This window comes from Pseudonaja textilis, chromosome 1 (assembly GCF_049901715.1).
Source record: "Pseudonaja textilis isolate UNSWEBS1 chromosome 1, rPseTex1.2, whole genome shotgun sequence".
Classification (NCBI taxonomy): Eukaryota; Metazoa; Chordata; class Lepidosauria; order Squamata; family Elapidae; genus Pseudonaja; species Pseudonaja textilis.
Window position 1 is genome coordinate 37,139,751 of NC_141990.1, and position 19,494 is coordinate 37,159,244.

General features: G+C 37.5%; 1 protein-coding gene across 1 annotated transcript in view; it reads right to left on the reverse strand.

Moving 5' to 3' along the window:
- Nucleotides 1–14,162, reverse strand: part of ACSS1 (acyl-CoA synthetase short chain family member 1) — a 39,717-nt gene extending 25,555 nt beyond the window's left edge. Inside the window, exon 1 of the mRNA XM_026695990.2 lies at nt 13,671–14,162. Within this exon, the coding sequence (XP_026551775.1) occupies nt 13,671–13,998 (328 nt within the window). The 5' untranslated portion in view covers nt 13,999–14,162. The remainder of the gene's footprint in view (nt 1–13,670) is intronic.
- Nucleotides 14,163–19,494: the final 5,332 nt, after the last annotated feature.

A 19,494-nucleotide genomic window follows, 5' to 3' on the forward strand; every position in this document is an offset into this window, starting at 1 on the left:
GGAGGAGACAGTGCTGAAGGATTATTACCACAGAGCTAAAGTCAAAATAGTCAAAGTCAGGCAGAGCAAGAACCAACATTATAAGATGTGACACTGATGGTCATGCCAAACAAGAGTGGAACAGTCCCAGTATCATGATGGTCAAGCACAGGTGAATCAATTAGCAGCCCAATAATAAAGAAAGCCAAGGCAGAAGTAATTGGCAGAGTGTAAGTTTAAATGTTAACATAGAACTGAAGCTAGCACAACAATAAAGTACAGAGCTCATGTAGTCAGAAATAATAGTGTAGGATAGCAGGTTGTAGCCCGATACACACTTTAAAATATCACAAGATCAATAATGTTAGATAAAGTATTCATCACTACCTTACATTAATCTTTCTATAATGCTTTGTTGCCAACATTTATTATACCCCATGAGTCCACATAAGCCTATATAAATATCTTTTCCATTCACTCTATCTCATTACTCATTTCAATATTTCAGACGTAATCGGTGTAAAATAAACAGTCTTGCATTGTATTTCAGTTTAATTCACAACCATGCAATTTAACTCAGCTAATAAATAGGATAGTTTTACCTGATACAGTTACTATATGTTTTTGCTGATCAAATATTCCTTTCTTCTCCATGTAGTCTTTCTTGGCAATAATGCTGAAGGGATTATTACTGCCTTCTTCAAGGATATTTTCCTACTTCCTCAATCTAGCCTACACTATCCAATTTCATTACGGTATTCCATTTAAATATTAGATATGACTCTACCACTATCTATGAAATAGAATACAAGGGAGAAAAACAGAAGCAAACAGAGGAATAATTTACATACACCTGGATTCAGTTTATTGCTGTATAAGATGCTTAAGTCAAGAATCCTCATAAGAAAAAAGAATCAAAAATCTTGACCAGTGGTGGGATTCTAAATTTTTTACTACCAATTCTATGGGTGTGGCTTGGTGGGCATGGCATGGCATCATGGGCATGGCTTGGACATGGCAGGGGAAGGTTACTGCTTAATCTCCATTCCTTCCCCACTCCTGGGGGAATGTTACTGCAAATTCCCATTCCCTTCCACTCCTGGGGGAAGGTTACTGCAAAATCCCATTCCTTCTCCACCCCACTAACCTGCTTTCCAGCTCCATTCTTCTGTGCAGGGCAACGAAAGAAGACCCAGCCCTTCCAGTTTGAGCTTCTTCGGCGACAGACCAAAACTTCGTCTCTGCAAGGCTTTGATCGTGCTCACTGCTGGAGTGCCCCGAGCCGGCTGACTTCGGGGCTAAGCCACCCCGTAGAGGTGGCGAAGAGGGGGAAGACTGCCTGCAAGGTTGAGGAGAGCCGCATCTCTCCTCCCCAGCTGGCCGTTACTCCCTTTCCCGAAGGCGGTTGTAGTGGTGGTCAGAAATGGCCACCATAAAGAAGAACTCGACTGGAAAAGAATGTGCAGGAGGAAGATAAGAGGAGAAAGTTTTGGTTGACCAGGTCAAACAGCAAAAGCAACAAATAAGGTACCCTGGAATTGAAATTATTAAAAAAAATATAATATTGCTCCCTAAGAAGATTTTTAAGCTGCGAAGGAGAGAGAAAAGGGAAAAGATTTGGTTTTTTTTCCCCACCTTTTCCTATACTGACAGCTAAGCGACTTAAGTAAGAAATTGGAAAAAACTCCACTTTGACATCAATAGGCATTTAATGCTGAAAATAAAAAGTCAAAGGGATAATAAAGATTTCTGGATAATTAAAAGCTTTTGAAAACAGGAAAGGAGAGAAAAAGAATAAAAGGGCAAGATCTGGAAGGGAGGAGACTGCCTGGAATTAAAAAAGAACTTATAGCAAAATCTCAACAAGACTTCCAAAAGATACATTCTAACTGAAATATCACAACAAAAACCCCAGGAAGAGAAAGTCAAAAAAGAAATAAGAAGATATAACTTTGGCCCCTCTGGATTACTTGATGATTTCTGGATTCTTGGTTAATGTTTTGAATGACTAAAATCAATCGGGTGGTTGTTTAAAACTGTTTAAAATGGCTCCACTTTTAGAAGAACTGAAAATGGAACTTAAAAAGTACAAAGAAGATGCACAAGAAGGGAGAGTTTCTTTTGGCTTCGTATTTCAGTTTTTAGAAATGGAGATTTGGAATTATGAGAAACAACAAGAAATGCCTGCAGAACAAGAAGATTGCAACAAAGAAGAAGCCATCTTTAATGAACAAGTAATCTTAGATGGGAGAAAAAAAGGAAAGGGGGGAAAGAGAATGGAAAGTTTAATATTGGGAAAAACAACTCAAAAAAAAATAGAGTGAAAAATAAGTATAAAATCAGAAAGCAACAGAAGAGGGAAATGCAGAAGAGAGAATTAGAAATAGAGAGACAAGGGGGTAAAAAGGGGAGGGAGAAGATGAGAAAGAAGAAAGGAAAAGAAGTCATAAAGGACAGAAACAAAATACAGAGAAACAGGGCCTATTTAGAGACAATGGTTGAAAATTTAATGGAAAAAGGGATTCTGCAAAGGTACATAAGATAGTATGGTTATATTAGAAACAGAAATAATTTTAGAACATATGAAACAATGTATTATTAAAATGTCTGATAAAATAGTTATCGTAATTCAGTGGAATGCTTGTCAATAAATGAATGTAATAAAAGGTATATTTAATGATTTATAAAACATATGTGAAGAGAAATAAGGGAAAAATTAATTATGGAGATTATATGTGTTTTTAAGGAAGTATGATATTTAATTGAAAAGAAATGTTAATGATGTTAAGATTTTAATGATTATTAATGATAGAACTGAACTGGAACGGAATGAGGGTTTATAATTACATATATTTATAATCTTTTTTTTAAGAATATAGGGTATATTATAAGAATGTACCAAGCAGAATTCGATTGGAAGTTATGCATTATGTATTATATTGAAGGTCATAACCTTAAGGTATATATTGAAGTTTAAATAAGAGTTGAATTGATGTAATTAAAAGATATAAAGGTGTCATTCTCCAATTAGTAACTACAGGAAAAAACTTTTTTAATGAGAAAAGATAATATGAAATTGAAACAGAACAAACAAAAGTATAAATATAATGATTTGAATTGAGATGAGATAATCAAATTAAAATTGAGAAAATCAAGAGAGGGGAAAAACTATATAGAAAATGTAAAGTAGTATAAGATACGAAATAGAATACAAAAAGGAGCATGAAATTGAGTTTTGTGTCTGTATAAAGAAGTTCAACCCGGGACCATGCTATTTTCAAAAAAGATGTTTTACTTGTATTTTGTATGTGTGAAACCCAAATAAAACTTTATTTTTAAAAAAAGAAGACCCAGCCAATCAGCTGGGACTCAGGAGGCAGAGAATAGATGGGGAGGGGCCAGTCAGTATTTGCCGGTTCTCCAAACTACTCAAAATTTCTGCTACCGGTTCTCCAGAACTGGTCAGAACCTGCTGAATACCACCTCTGATCTTGACAAAATAGATCGGGAGTGTACTGCTTCAGTCTGTTGCACTTGCCTACCACTGATTATTCTAGTACACAATTTCTTGCATTATTTTATGGAATACCAATATATTCTGAACAACGTGAAGACATTCTAAGATTTGTACGTATGTATTGAACCCCTTTAATTACATTAGCCAAACAAATTTACTATTTATTAATGGATAATTCTTCTTAGACATCACAATAATACAACTGGGGAAAAATGCATCACTAGATTTTGGATGAAAACTCATGGTGAATGTTTTATTAATGTCCTACCACCTTTTATTTACATATATCTTTGTGAAAGTAAATTTTAGCACTCATTACAATCAACATCAAATGTTAAATTAAGGTGAATTTTAGACTGATTCTAAAGCTTTTTAAAGTAAAGAAACATAGATATATTACAACTTTGACAGCTCCTTGGACCTAGAAAGACTGAAATGTAAGTCAACTTTTTTCAGAAGGAGCTTCATGTCAGATTGTAATAGCCTGTACCGGAGCTGAAAGCATAAAAGGAACAAAAAAAATGGTAACATACTTATTAAGGATTTGCCATTGGGTAAGAATTTTGGCAGAATGATAGGAAAAATCATCTCTTCAGGAAACAATGAGATAAAAGCCATAAACAGACAAAAGAGGAAGTCCGTATTCACCACCACCCCTTTTTTTAAGTGGCCATATTATGCATCTTTATCAGCTCTCAGAGCCCCAAGCTTATCTGCTAATGGAAGCTAAGTGTTTTGAACAGAGATAAAGAGGTGGAGAGAAGCAACTTTCACCCTGTAGTGGGTAGTGGAATCAAGTTAATTGTTATACAGGAGTGCATGTTTGTTGCTTCCAAATCAAAGAACCTGAGATACTTTTCAACACTCCTTTTGAGGGAAGGCCTGCTGATGAATCAATCAGTGACAGGGAAGACAATTACTTCAATCAGAATAAACAGCCACTTCTGACTCACATATTAAGATTTGGTAGAACTGCACTTCAATTCCTGCCCAACATAAGGCAATTAACAGAAAGGTGATAAGATAAAATTGAAGTTATCTATCATAGATCAACTTCCCTGAATAAGTACTTGATCCCACTTGCAGGCTGGGTTCACACAATCAATCAATCAGAATAGAGCTGGAAGGGACCTTGGGGGTCTTCTAGTCCAACAGGCTGTCCAGTCTCTTCTTAAAATCCTCCAGTGATGAAGTATCCACAACTTCCACTGGTTAATTGTCCTCACTGTTAGGAAGTTTATCCTTAATTCCAAGTTGCTTCTTTTCTTGATTAGTTTCCATTCATTGTTTCTTGTCCTGCACTCTGGATCATATATACTGCTATCAGTCCATGGCCTGGAGGTTGGGGACGCCCCGTTAAGACGGTTAGACTACGATAGCCTCCAAATTTGATGGTTATTCTTGACTCTACTTTCATAATCTTTTCTGTCTTTTGCAATTATATTGATGCTCTTACCTTTGTTTTCCAGAATTGCTTATATTACAGGTGGCCATAATAGATGAATTAAATAAATACATCCCATAAATAAATTAAGGTTAAACCAATGGGCAAAGGCACTGATTTTCTGTTTTATTTAGAGTATTTATATTTCAGTTTTAATATTTTTAATATTTTAAGTACAATTTTATTCTATTCATTTTCTAGTTAGTGATCTTAAACACTATTTAATGTAAAAGTGAGTTGTGTATTTAATAAAATCATAAATAAGATAAAACTCAGATAATAAATGCACATATTAAATACAACCTGCATTATCTAAAAATTATCTATTTTTTATTTTTTAAAATGAATAACATCGTTGAATGTAAAATAACATTTCTGTATCCCTGTATCTAGTGTGTGATTCCATTTTAACAAGATCTGGCAATGAGTTGGAAAATAGGAGTACTATAAAAAGGGTAGTACAGAATCAAGGGGGATAGTTACATTTAGATATTATAATAATCACACTCTCACACACAGAATCTAGGGCCCTGCACACTTTTTGAAAAAGATCTGCAATATGTTTTAGAAGTATTATAAACAGTCCCTGCTCATTAAAACAATGTATTTAAAAACTCATAAAAGCAGAAATGTGTTTTTGTGCAAGAACAGAAGCTTGAAAATGGAAAGTTACTTTAATATATAGTAGTAGAGAGGAATTGTAAGGTCTTCTGGATCATTTCCAAAATCTATACAGCTGTACTCTTATAAACTATATTCTACAGTATTCTTAATACTATACTAATACAGAATTGATGTGTTTATAATCTCTGTCTTATTATGAATATTTATTACCAATTAAATTATTATCCTGATTCAGTTTTAAAGTGCTGTGACTTATATCTTGTAAGACATGTGAAATTTTATGTGATAAATTGTGGATTTTAAAGTTTAACCTTACGCTGAGAGAACCCTACTCTTTAAATGTAATAAAATCTGTAAAGGTTTGTGCTGAGTTGGCTGACATTGTTCTTAAAATTTCAAATTTTTCCCTTTAAAAAACTTCTGTTCCAATTTTGCCCCAGTATTTCTCAGATAAACTGCAATTATCATAATCCATAAATGTGAATTGTGATTCAATAAATCTGGAGGGCACAAGTCAGGGATCATATCCAGCTGTTAACAATAAAGATGGGTGGCTATCAAATTCTGCAATAATGCAGTGAATCATTACAGATCCATGGCAATTCTGTGCCACCATTCCATAGCATACCAATGCACATTTTTCATTACAATTAAATTAATGTTTTCATTATCTACAGAAAACCAAATAATGGCATACTATGGCTCTTCAACCAACCCCTTCATTAATGATTTTTCTGCCTTAATGAAATTATTTACAAGAATTTTACAGTTAGCAAGATTCTAAAACATAAGACAACATCTTGAAAATTAGTAACTACCATTAATAAATTCCACTGTATGGATATATAGCTTTTGGAGTAACTTAATTCTTGGAACAAAAGACTAAATGTTAGTCAATGATCAAACTGAAATGGTTTTAATGCAGTGTCTTAATTATGTATAAGCTATCCATTTGTAGCAATTAAAGATGCCTGTCTTGTTGAATATTAACTTATAAAATGCAGCAGATGAAGATTATATAGTATGTCTGGAAATATAAATGACAGTTTTTCTCCATTTTTTAAGCTTATGCCAATTGCAATAACAAAATCTGAACTCAGCCATGTCATAGGTAATTGAAAAATCAATTCTGCTTTCTTGAAGAACTGGATGCACCAGCTTTTGATCTGTTATTTGTTTAATAACAGTTTTACTAATCTACATTAGAAAAATCAAATCAAATCATTATTAGGGAGTAGGTTTTATTGAGCTCTATGAAATTTAACTTCTGAGTAAATACAAGTTTTGCAGTGTATGAGAAAGAGCCCTAGTAGATTTTTTTAAAAATAAACTGAACCTAAGCAAAGGTATAAATCAGTTCACTGTGCAGTACCTAAACAGGATCTGATCTTTCTAATAGAATTTCTATATAGAAAAAACTTTTGTTTTTAGTGGAGAGTACAAATATTTTAAAAAACCACAATCTCTAAATATTTATTATTACATTTATACGTAGACTAAATAATTGCAGTATACACTTTTGTTAAATATCTTTGATGTCACAGATATTTTATTTGTCAGGGTTAGCTTCTATTTTAGTTGTGGTTGTAAAACACCTAGACCTAAGGGTACCTGTTCCTTTATATCTATCCGTCCCATCAAGTCTGGCAGGAAAAGCATGGGGGGGGGCGTCTGCTAGGGAATGCTGCTAGGAAATGTCATCATGCAGGAAATACTGTAGGAAGAAAGCTTTTCTGTTGTGGCCCCCAACTCTATGGAACCTCACTCCCCCCCAAAGTTGAGGTTGACCCCTACCCTGTTGCTCTTCAGAAAAGCCTTTAAAACATGATTTTATCAACTAGTTTGCGGATGTCATATAAGCTGGAAGTTGTTATGTGACAGTTAGTGGAATGCACCCTCTGTCTATATTCCTACTGTTTTTATTTGTTTTTATTTACATTTAAATTGATTACTTTAATGGTTTCCATATGTTTTTGATTGTTACTATGTATGCCACTCGAAGTCACTATGTGAGATGGCTGGCTATACAAATGTGATTAAATAAATTCTTATTACTGATATAATATTCCACTATGAATTTAAAATTTTATAACTGATAACAGATAATCAGAGTTGGAAGGGACCTTGTAGGTCATCTAGTCCAATCCCCTGCCCAAGAGGGAGACCCTACACCATTTCTGACAAATGGCAGTCCAATGTCTTCTTGAAAGTCTCAAATGATGATGCTCCCACTACTTCTGAGGGCAAGCTGTTCCATTGGTTGATTGTTCTCACTGTCAGAAAGTTTCTTATTTCCAGGTTAAATGGCCTACAAGTGCTTTAGAAAATAGCTTAACCCCTTCCTCTCTGTGGCAGCCCCTCAAATACTAGAACACTGCTATGATGTCCCCCCTGGTCCTTCTCTCTTCACTAGACTAGCCATGCCCAGTTCCTATAACTATTCTTCATATGTTTGTTTCCCCTAATCATCCTGGTTGCTCTTCTCTGTACTTTTTCTAGAGTCTCAACATCTTTTTTATAGTGTGGTGACCAAAACTGGATGCAGTACTCTAAGTGCAGTCTTACTAAGGCTTTATAGAGTGGTATTAGTACCTCTTGATTGTATCCCTCTGTTAATACAACTTAGGATTGCATTAGCTTTTTTGGCTGCTGCTGCACACTGCTGACTCATATTTAGCTGGTTATCCACTAAGACTCCAAGATCCCTCTCACAGTTACTGCTTATTTTATCTTTACTATTGCTGATGAAACCTTAATTGATTAATTATATCTACAAATAATCTGGGGCTAAGACATGATGAAAGCTAAGTGAGGATCTTACTCCCCAAATTTTAGAAGTGTATACAGCATCAAAATACACATGCAAATTTATCTGCTAAGAAACAGTTTAATATATTATTACTATTTGTATTAATGTTAATCATCAATGCTATCAGATGCCTTTGGGCTATAGAAATTGTGAAAAAAATGCTCTGAAAACAGGAGCATAAATAGGCTACTTCAAGTTGAATACCATAGAAACCAATTCTATTATCACAATCACTGAGTTTATTTAGATTTGCCACCTCTGTACCTTTGAATAAAACTATGTGAATATTGAAGGGAGATTCAACAAGTGTTCTTTTTTCATATTTTGTGTTTGTTTTGAATTTGGGCTGGTTATCATTAGTCTTCAAATATTGCCATACAAACTATGTTAACAACAGAATACATTCTTTTTATCATCTGGGCAATTTTTTATCACTGTACCAGGTGATCTGAACTACAGCATTATTTGTTGTCAATCTTCTGTATGTTTATATATTTGCTGAACAACATAAAGCCACAATTTAACTAACAATAGTTGTTCTTTATTAAGCACATTTGTAGGGCACTCATTCAAAGCAATTCTGGTGGAGTATTTTAAAAGGACTGTGTTCCTAAGCTTTGTTTTTATCAAGTCTAAATAGGCTGATTCAACTAATCTATTAATATACATAATTATTACAGAATATGATATTCTGCATTCAATTCTTTGTTTTTATTTACTTTAAAAAAATCTATTTGAAGACTCATTTTTATTAATGACTAAATTTTTAGCAACAGTTTTGTAACTATTCCAATTTTCTTTTAATTTGTACTGGGCCTAGAAAAAGGCATAGAATATTTTTTTAATACTATGGTTGGTCACGCAGTCAGACAGATGTTTAGGCTGAATTTGGCATTTTTAATCCACCCACCAAGTTCTTCCCAAAGACCTGGGATAGGCAGATGTTGTTGTTTGATGGTGCTAAGAGTATGATTGCAGGATGTAAACTGTTCCAAATAAAGCTGACTTTTGTTGTTTTTTGTCCATCATTATTATTTTTGTTGGTCATACTATTATTACTATTATTTGAAAATTACCAGAGTGTAACTGTGTCATTGGTATGAGTCTAACATAGTGCCGGAAAAAAGGAGAGTAATATTATAGCTTCATATAAGGGAAATATTCTGCATGATCTAAAATATTAAATGGCCAAAAACTCACTGTGAAACAGTATTGCCATGATATAAAACCTGTATGATCACACCTTGCTGCCATGACCCTTAAAAAGACCATGTTGATTACTGCTAGGTTCTGTATGAGAAACGAAGTGGGTAAGAAAACTATTCTGGAAGCACCATGAGTTAACAGTACAACTATATTTCCTATGTTAGGAACAACCTATAAGGTCAACTTAAATATACAATATTTACATATATTACAATCTTGAGGGCATTTATGAAGACCTAAAATATGGGAATTTTTTACCAAATACTTGTAGAATACCCTTCAACAAATAAGTGTGTCGGGGGGGGGGGCATGAATATACATGTGTGTATACCTCTATACTTTTAAAACGGGCCTCAAAATCTGAATATTTCAGTGCACTTTTAAATTAAAGGTTGCCAATTTTTATTATCAATCAGACTTTTTGCTATCGCATTTAATTATTAATGCTGCTGTTTTAGTCAATGATATTTTGTACTATATCACTCTATACTTTCAATTTATAAAGTATGTTGAGGAGGCTTTGCCACAAGGCAAGAGATATCAAACACCTACATTAAATAAAAAATAAATCCATAAAAGCTGTACTAAATTCCATTTGTTATTTGTTCTATTAAGTTAAGCAATAGTCATTGTGATGTCACAATTCCCTTCTGCCAAAATAGCAATTCATCATGTAAGCTCATTCTGTTCCTCACAAGGGCCTGCTTTCTTTCACTTCCTATTTTCTCAATACTGTACAGTACACAAGTTCAAACCAGAGATATACAAAATGACTTTCTAAATGTATATATAGATATATTTAACAAACATTCAACTGTAAATTACTTTGTGTGCACATTAAATACGGGCAAGGGGAACCTTTCTAAGTTCTTTTTTTAATCACAGGGCACCATTACAACTGTCATCACATTTCGCTATCTAAATAAATATCTGTTAGAATAGCTAGAAAAAAATATAGAATTTGGGGGGATATTTGGACCTTCCAGAGACACGGTTCTTCCATTTCTAGCTCTGGGATGGGGTGACACTACCCCACACTAACTCGGTCTGCAATCTGGAGGTCCTCTGAGATTTAACTCCTTGTTAAAGAGTAGATGGGAGCTGTGGCCACTACCGGGCCCTGAGCCTTTCAGAACCAAGCTGCAGAAGTGGTGAGTGAATGCACATGTGTGCACTCCATTTGTGTGAGTGGTGGGTGTACGTGCCCACCATTCTCACAAATGGATCTGTACATGCATGCTTACCTACCACACACACAAAACCATCCCCTCTACCCCCTCCAACAGTCCGCAAAACCAAAAAGGTTGGGGAACTCTGAGCTAGGAGACCCTTTGCACATCTTCAGGCAGTGCACCAGTTGAACCATTCCTGACTGGGAGGCCCTGCTCATCATCACTCATGCCCTTGTAACTTCTCACTTAGCTTACTGAAAATTCTTTACATAGAGCTGCCTTGAAGAGCATTCAGAAAATTCAACTGGTACAAAATGTGGCTGCATGGATAGTGAATTGTATCAGCTACGTGGCACATGTAACACCAACAGTGGTGGATTAAGGCTCACTGGTGCCCTAAGCACTGACAAATCTTGGTGCTCCCCTCCTTTGTACATATTGTACAAACGAAGCCATATTCTCAACTTTGTGGTGCCCCCTTTGGGCCTGGTGCCCTTAGCACATGCTTAGCCTACTTAACAGTTAATACACCACTGAACACCATTATTAATAATGTGAGTTGTACTGGTTGCTTGTGTGTTTCCAAGTGGAGTTCAAGGTATTGGTTGTCACCTTTAAAGTTCTATATGACTTGGGACCTGAAGAATTTCGTTTTCCAAGAGTCTGTGCTTATTCAGTTTGATCCAACTGATTGGGCATGCTGCAGCTCCTGTCAGCAAAAGAGTGTTGACTATTGAGAACTAGAAGACAGGTCTTCTGTGCTGTAGCTCCTGCCTTGCGGAATATTATTCCCTGGGAGTGTAAAATGGCCCCAACCCTGTTAGCTTTTTGCAATGCTTTAAAACTTGACTACATGCTCGAGCTTGGAGCTCAGAATGTGTTAAGGGCCCTGTTTCTTGGCTATATTGTTAGTTGATTAATTATCTTACTGCTGTCTGAATTTATTTTCCAGATATTTTTACTTTTTAAAATGTTTTACAATTTTAGAATTGTAAGCCACCCAGAGTAACTTGGTTGAGTTGTACAGATACAGAAATCAACAGATAACTAAATAAAGAAAATAAAGAAAACATAGGCGAATGTGCTCTATATAGGGCTATCCTTGAAGAGTATTTGGAAGCTACAGCTAGAGCAGAATGCCACCATGCCTACAGTTCTAATGGCTCCTAGGATGGCCCATGTAATACCACTGTTATGTGAGCTACACTGGTTACCAGTCTGCTTCCAGATACAATTCAAGTTGTTAATTATCATTAAAGCCCTTTTGTCCACGAGTCCATGATGAAAAATTTTCTCACCCCAATGGGATTGGCTCACCCCACTCGTTTCAAGGGGCATGCTGAAGACCTCATTGGTCAAGGAATTCTGGCTAGTGGGTCCAACAAAAGGGCCTTTTGCTGTGACTTCCACCCTCTGGAAGATCGCATCCCTACCTTCTTAGCCTTTCATAAGAACCTCAAAACCTGGTTCTACTGATTGGCTTGGAGCCCCAGTAGGGGTGTTCCATGTTGGAGGTGGTTACTGGACTAAGAAAAAAATCCAACCTCCACCCAACAGTATTCTAGTTATTTTACTTATTTAATCTCTGTTCATTTTAATACCATAAAGTCTAAATATTTTGTATCTTTGTTTTTATTTTTGTAAGTTACCCAGTTGCCTTGACAGTGAAATAGGCACTAGATAAATTTAATAAATAAAATAAAATAAATACTTATTGTAAGTAGTGCCACAAGCCTTATCCAGCAAAAGAGACTGAAATTAAAATCTAAGAAATCTAAGAGGCGTTGAAAGTTGCTATATTACATTGTAATACATTTCAGAAGACAACAATTGAAATTGAAGTTAAAATGCCTAGCCAGGCACACTGATCCCATGGAAAAAGTGAAAAACAGTGTTAATAAATTTAAACTGATGAAATTTCTTAAATATTTTGATGTTTCAAAATTTCACATTTAAAATGTTAGCAACATATTAAAATAGTAGGTTAGTGCTTTAGTACTTAAACACTAAAGACTTTAAAGTCCTTTATCACACAAGACAAGCTGCTTTTTCAGGTCTTAATACTATCTAATTATTTTGGTTTCCATTTACTCCTGTTTCATTTTCTGATTCAGTAATAGCACTTTAGTTTTCCTTAATAAAAGTTCCTTTTGGGAGTCTATAATTTTAGCTGTAGAGCCATATAATTAAACAGAGAAGATGCTCTCTATGCTAGAATTTCAATTTCATACAGGGTTTTTGAATGTTGGCTTAATTCATAACCTTTTACCGACTGATTGATATTCCATCCCTCCTCTAGGAATCTCTTACTGTACTTGCGAACGTAAGTATCTACAGTAAGCAAAACATTTTGAAGTTTTGTCTTATATTAAACCCAGTGAATCCTATCGGCTCTAGCACCCATCAAGCAATAGGGAAGCTAGTATTTAAATTAGCCGAATTCAACCTATTGTAAACGAGATCGGGTTTTCAAGCCGCCGTCTTCCTCTCTTTCTCTGTGCAAGGGTGGAGTGTTTTGAGGGAAAATTATTGCGCATAAAGTACAGCCTCGGTCGCAAAACGCTGCGATTCCAAGTCAGGCCTTCTTCGAATGCGTTCGTACCGCGGATCGCTTTGGGAAGGAGAGCCTGATGCTGTCACTGCGTTCCCCCCATTTTCCAACCGCACTATCGCTACGCCAATATTCCGGATAGAGGGTGCGAGATTCCAGATAATTCGGGTGTGACTTGCCTGCCCACAATTTGGGAGTGGCTTCCAAATGCCGGAGTGCAGAGCTTCCACCGTGCCTTTCTCTTTCGAAACCTGGAGCCTAAATATAATCATCGACCCGCCCGGAGAAGGAAAGGACCGAGGGACCCGAGGCAGTTTCGGGGCCGTCGCCGCCGTCCCTTCCCCCTGTCAAGGAAAGGCGCCTCTTACCCGCCACATTTAACCGACCGCCTAAGAACCAGCGGATCCGGCCCTGCGCGAAATCCCACTCGCAGTCGGTGTGGTGCGGGGTGTCCCATTGCAGCGTCTCCCGTGCCAGAGCCCCCCAGAAAGGGCCGGGCTCCCGGTTTGCCCGCTCGCATAGCTGCCGGTAGTTTCCCTTCAGGGAGGGAGCGCGCGGTTCACCTCGCCCCCCGCGATCGCTGCTGTTACGGCGGGCAAAAGAGAGGGGAGCCCATGGGGTGCTTAGGTAGCTGTGCCTCCAGAGCTGCTGCCTGCCTATGGCGATCCGCAGGTGGCTCAAGGCGGCGATTGCCATGGGCGCTTGGGTCCACCGCCAAAGACCGGAGAGGGAGGGAGCCGAGGGCGGGTAAAACGCCGCCAGCGAAGAGTCACGGGGAAACGGCCCGAACCTCACGGAGGCACCAGGCGGCTCTGCCAAGGGGGCCCTTGCGCGCCGCCTCTGCTTCGCAATACGCCTTTTCCTCCCCTTCTCTCCTCCCCCGGTGTCCGCCCGCGTTTGGAGGAGTTCCTCGCAGAAATCTCCAGCTTTGATAACGAGGAAGAAACTTTCTAAGAAGCTGACCAAAGAAACGTTGGTGCCGCTGAGGCTCAGGGCAGCATGAAGCTTCATAACCCCGTAGGAGGACGATCCCCATCCCTCCCAGATAACTTGGAAATGTCAATTAACGTGATTCGAGGCTAACATATCCATTGAGGAAGTCCAAGCGTAGTAAATGGTGCCAAACGCGTGCACGTGGTTGTGGTTTATAGAGGACATAACAGCCACGCGGTGGGAATCGTGAGTTGGGGGAGCTACCTCCGAAAAGCCCCCTTCCTCTTACCCAGAATATTAGAAAATTACTGTGGACAATTTTCCAGTTTTAACGAGCTAAAATATAACTAATTTAAAACACAACTGGCAAAAACAAGATCAAAAGCTTGGGGGGGATGAAGAGAGAGAACCATGAAGATACAAGAATTTATATTATCCATCTATATATCAAAAGAACACAGAACTTCCTAGAATAGCTAGAAACAATGCTGAGGGTAATTAGCACTCCCAAAGGGAGTAATATTTAGTTACTCTCTTTTATACACATAAAGGCAGAATAAAATACAAAGCAGGCCACCGGGTGATTCTTCTGTTCTGCCTCACAAAGGAAACAATCTGATGGATCCAAAAAAGTGTTCAGTTTTCCCTTCTCATCAGTACCCCAAACTATCAGAATGGATTATACCACTGTTATTCACAATTCTAGTCCCTGTGCTTTTTTAGTCCGAGGAAGCAATCCTTGGGCAGTGACTTTACAAGGTCACTCATCACTCATCATCAGTTAAACCAGTGGCCCGCAATCTTTTGGGCACCAGGGACTGGTTCTGTGGAGAGAGGTCTTTCATAGACCAGAGGGGTGTGTGGTTTCATGTGCTACCTGCATCCTGCCAATGGGGCTTTACTCATTTGCGCCAACCGGTTTCTGACATGCCACAGCCAGTCCATGGGTCAGTAGTTGGGGACTTTTGAGTTAGACAATACTTCTGTTTTCTTTTCCCCTTTTCTTGAATGTCCGTCCCCTAGTATAAGTTAATATCAATGTATTTCAAATTTGGCCTGCATTGCTTTGTGTTTACAATTCTAATCACCTGATGTTATTCTCACATACTCTGGGTCAGGTTAGTTGTTCCACATGTACTTGTTCCGCAGTAGAGTACAGATAGTCTTTATTGACTGACTGCTTCGTTCAGTGACTGACTGAAGTTAGAACAGTTGTATGAAGTAGATCTACAACCTGTACTCAAAATTGCATCCATCATAGCATCCAGGGGTGGGATTCAAATTTTGTAACAACCGGTTTGTAGGCATGGCTAGGTGGGCATGGCCATATGACTGGGTGGGTGTGCCTTTTTTTTGGCAGCACCCCCCCTCCCCGTTTTTTGGGCCTCCTGGGCCTCAGGGAAGCCTCCTGGGGGCGTGTTTTTGCTCCCAGAAGGCTTCCCTGGGGCTCAGGGAGGAAGAAAATGGAGCATAAGGGGGGCATGCAGCACCCCTCTGTGCTCCATTTTGGGGCCTTCTGGGCCTCGGGAGCCTCCTGGGCGAAGCAGTAAATAAGCAAGGGGAATCCCTGCACAGTTGATCATAGAAACAGCTGATCGTTGGGAGGGGAAAAATACCTTAAAGAGTGACTGGGCGGGGAAGAACGCAGTCAGCGATGTCGGGCATGCACTCAATGTTGCGCATGTGCGATAAGGACTGACTGGGAGGGGAAAGGAGGGGGGTGGGGCTAGGCAGAGGCATGATTTGCCAGTTCTCCAAACTCTGCAGAATCTTAACAACTGGTTCTATAGAACCAGTCCGAACCGGTAGAATACCACCCCGATAGCATCCATATGGTCATGTGATCACGATTTAGGCACTTCAAAATGGGGCACATTTATGATGGTTATGGCATCCCATGGTCATCTGAGAGCTATATGCAATCTTTGCAGACAGGTTCCAATAAGCAAAGTCAATAGCAATAGCAGTAGCACTTAGAGTTATATATTACTCCACAGTGCTTTACAGCCCTCTCTGTACAGTTTACAAAGTCATCATATTGCCCCCAACAATCTGGATCCTTTTTTTACTGACTTCAGAAGGATGGAAGGCTAAGTGAACCTTGAGCCCATCAGGATCAAACTCCAGAATATGGGCAGAATTAGCATGCAATACTGCATTTAACCACTGCACCACCAGTGGTTAGATGTCAATGAGGAAGCTGTCATGTGTTATTGTATTTAGCAATCTGCAGTGATTCACTTTACAAGTGCAATTAATGCCCTAAGTCCAATGTGATGATGTCATATTTACATAGGCTAACTGAACAACCATGTTGCTTAGCAACAATTGCTAGTCCCAATTGTGGTCAGTAAGTAAAGATCACCTGTATTCCACCTTTGTAAATGACAGGATTACCATGCTTTGTTTCTTGCTGCACTAGGCAAAGGGTATGTTCTCATTAAAGAATATATATCCAGTGATAGATTTCCTGTCAGATTTATCTCCAGCCCAATCAGAATTTGTACACTAAATACATTTTAATTATTAGTTATAGGTTGTTTTAAATTAAAGTCCATAGCATAGTTTCTTTTAAGTATGTTTAATCTTTTTACTGCTATCCAGTCAGCCTATGTTGGCTCCCTGATTTTCTGGCTAGCAGTCCTATTTCATTGAATCTTTATGCTTGCATAATTAATACTGGCCCAAAAACTTCATTATAATCCTCACTGCATTTTTAATGCAGACCTTTGCTGCTAACTTAGCTTTCTGAAATTCCATACAATGCATCCTTGAACATTGTGCTTCGTTTTGAAAAACACTTCCAGGTTCTCTCCCCACCCTTTGGTAATTTCACTATAATCCATGTTTTATTTTTATGTAAGGATTCAATTTCTTCCTATGCAGTTTCTATCCCCTTCTGTGCCTCAGTTGTTACTGGTCCTTGTACTTATTTCCATGAATTAGAATCAGGCACATCCTATAATATACTGGTGCAAACTAGCCTATTATAATATATATCAGGCATATCTTTGAGATATTCTTATTCTTATTCTTATTCTGATTCTCTGTGTTAGCAGATTTCTGAATTTGATGTTTTTCCTCCTTTCACAAGGATCTGGAATTGTCAGAAATTGTTGTTTAATCATTTCTCCGACCCATTTTCAGTAAGTTGCAATGTCATTATTATTGTTGTAAAACTAGGCCGGTTTGCATAAGTATGTAAATATTGCAGCTTGTTTTGCATTATCCTTTCTTGTCATAAAAATGAGTAGCGTTGCATATGTTTACTTTTCCAGTTTTTGTCTAAATCTTTAGCCTCTTGAGCCTATTTAATAACCCAGCATTATTCCTACTTGAGATCGACAATTTAGTTTTTCCTTCTTTTTCTTTAGGGAGATATACTGTATCAGTTTTGCATCCAAATAACTTTTCCATTTTCTCCCATTCCATAACTTAGATGGGGCTTTATCTGTATCTTTTTGTTTATGAACAGTCTTGCAAATAAGTATGTGTTGCTTCTCCTCAAAGATTGTTTGGCAGTCTTGCATCAAGCAAGAGATATCTTATCATAATTAGCAAACTTTGATTTATTTATTTATTTTGCAATCTCATTTTGCTCAAGGCTGAATCCTATTTTTTATGTTTTATGTCATTATTGTTCGAGTATTTTTCAAATTCCTGGTTGCAATATTCTTCCATATTATCAGACTGTACTGTAATTATTTATTTTTGTTCAACTTATTTTCTACATGACACCAAACAATTTGAATTTCTCAAATACTTCACTCTTACTGATTAAGAGATAAGTGCAAATATACTTTGAATGACAGTCTAGGAAAATTATAAAGTAGTTTTTCCTGTCCTTTGTTTTTTGTATCAAGGGACCACAATATTTTCACTATGAATGTGAAAACACCAGTTCAAATGCCTGGTTTGAATTCTAGTAAAAAAACATTATTTTTTTGTGTTTTTGCCTTTAAATAACAACATATTTTAATTCTCTTTGTTTCTTGCAAGGTCTTAACATTAACTCCATTTGTTAAGTCATTGTCTTTTATTTTCTTAATTACAGAGTAATCTCTGTGACCAAATCTTCAAATCTTGGATGGGGAGGAACTATCTCCCACTCAATCCTACCAAGAATGAATGGCTATGGTGATTGGGCCAGTCAGATCTGAGGAAATTCCATTTTTTGACCTTGGATGAGGTAGCTTTATACCCTTCAAGGTAGGTAGATACATCAAGGTAGGTAAGATAGGTAAGATTACTGTACACAGTTTACATAGGTGTGCCTTTGCAGATCTCCTGGAAACTTCATGTGGTCCTGAATACAGCAATGTGAACAGCAGTGGACATGACTTGTTATGCCCATGTAACATTTCTCTTCCAAGAACTGTACTGGTTGGTTGCTGGTTCATCATATTTGCCATCTTTTATCTTTATACTTGTATGATTTATTAATTTTAGTGTAATATTTTTGTTGTGAACCATTCAGAATCATTCAATTATGGTTGGTCACACACAGCTAGATATTTAGACTGGATCTGGCATTTCTGTTTTCTTACTAAGTCCTTCCTAATGACCTGGGATTGTCGGAAGGTTTAATAATATTTAGGTTATTGTTACAGGATATGAACTGTTCCAAGTAAAGCTGCGTTTTGCAATTGACTGATGGTGATGTTGTCAATGCCAATGATGTTCAAGTGGTGTTCCAAAAGTTTTGGAATTGCACTCAAGGTGCTTATTACTTTTGCTTCATTTTGCCATAGTTGTTCTACTTCTATTTGCAGGTCTTTATATTTTCTTGTTTTCTCCAATTAACAATCGGATAGTAATTGTTAATTGGGTGTATTGTGTGGCAGACACTTGTCTGTCTTCTCATTCTGGCTTTGTATGCATTTGTCTTAAGACATGGTATTGTGCAGCCAGAATGTGCCCCTCTGTTTCTTTCTTCAACTTTCCTGTTCTTAGTCATTGCAAGGTCTTGTTATTATCTGCTTGGCCTGCTTTAAAAAAATGTATGGGCTTATCTTTTGTATTGCCAAGTCTTATTTTGTCTTTCTTGGAGGCCTGTTAGATCTCTCCTGTACTCAGTAAGCCTTCATGGTGTACTTCAGTGCATTTTTTCACAGTCCTTGAGATAGTCTTCCAAAGCCCCTTTTTCTTCTTCAACCGTCTGGTGTACTTACAACCTTCCATACCCATCTATTTTCCTTGGTAAATATTGTCTGTCAACATTGCTGCACATGTAAACTGTATGATTCATTGTCATTGTTT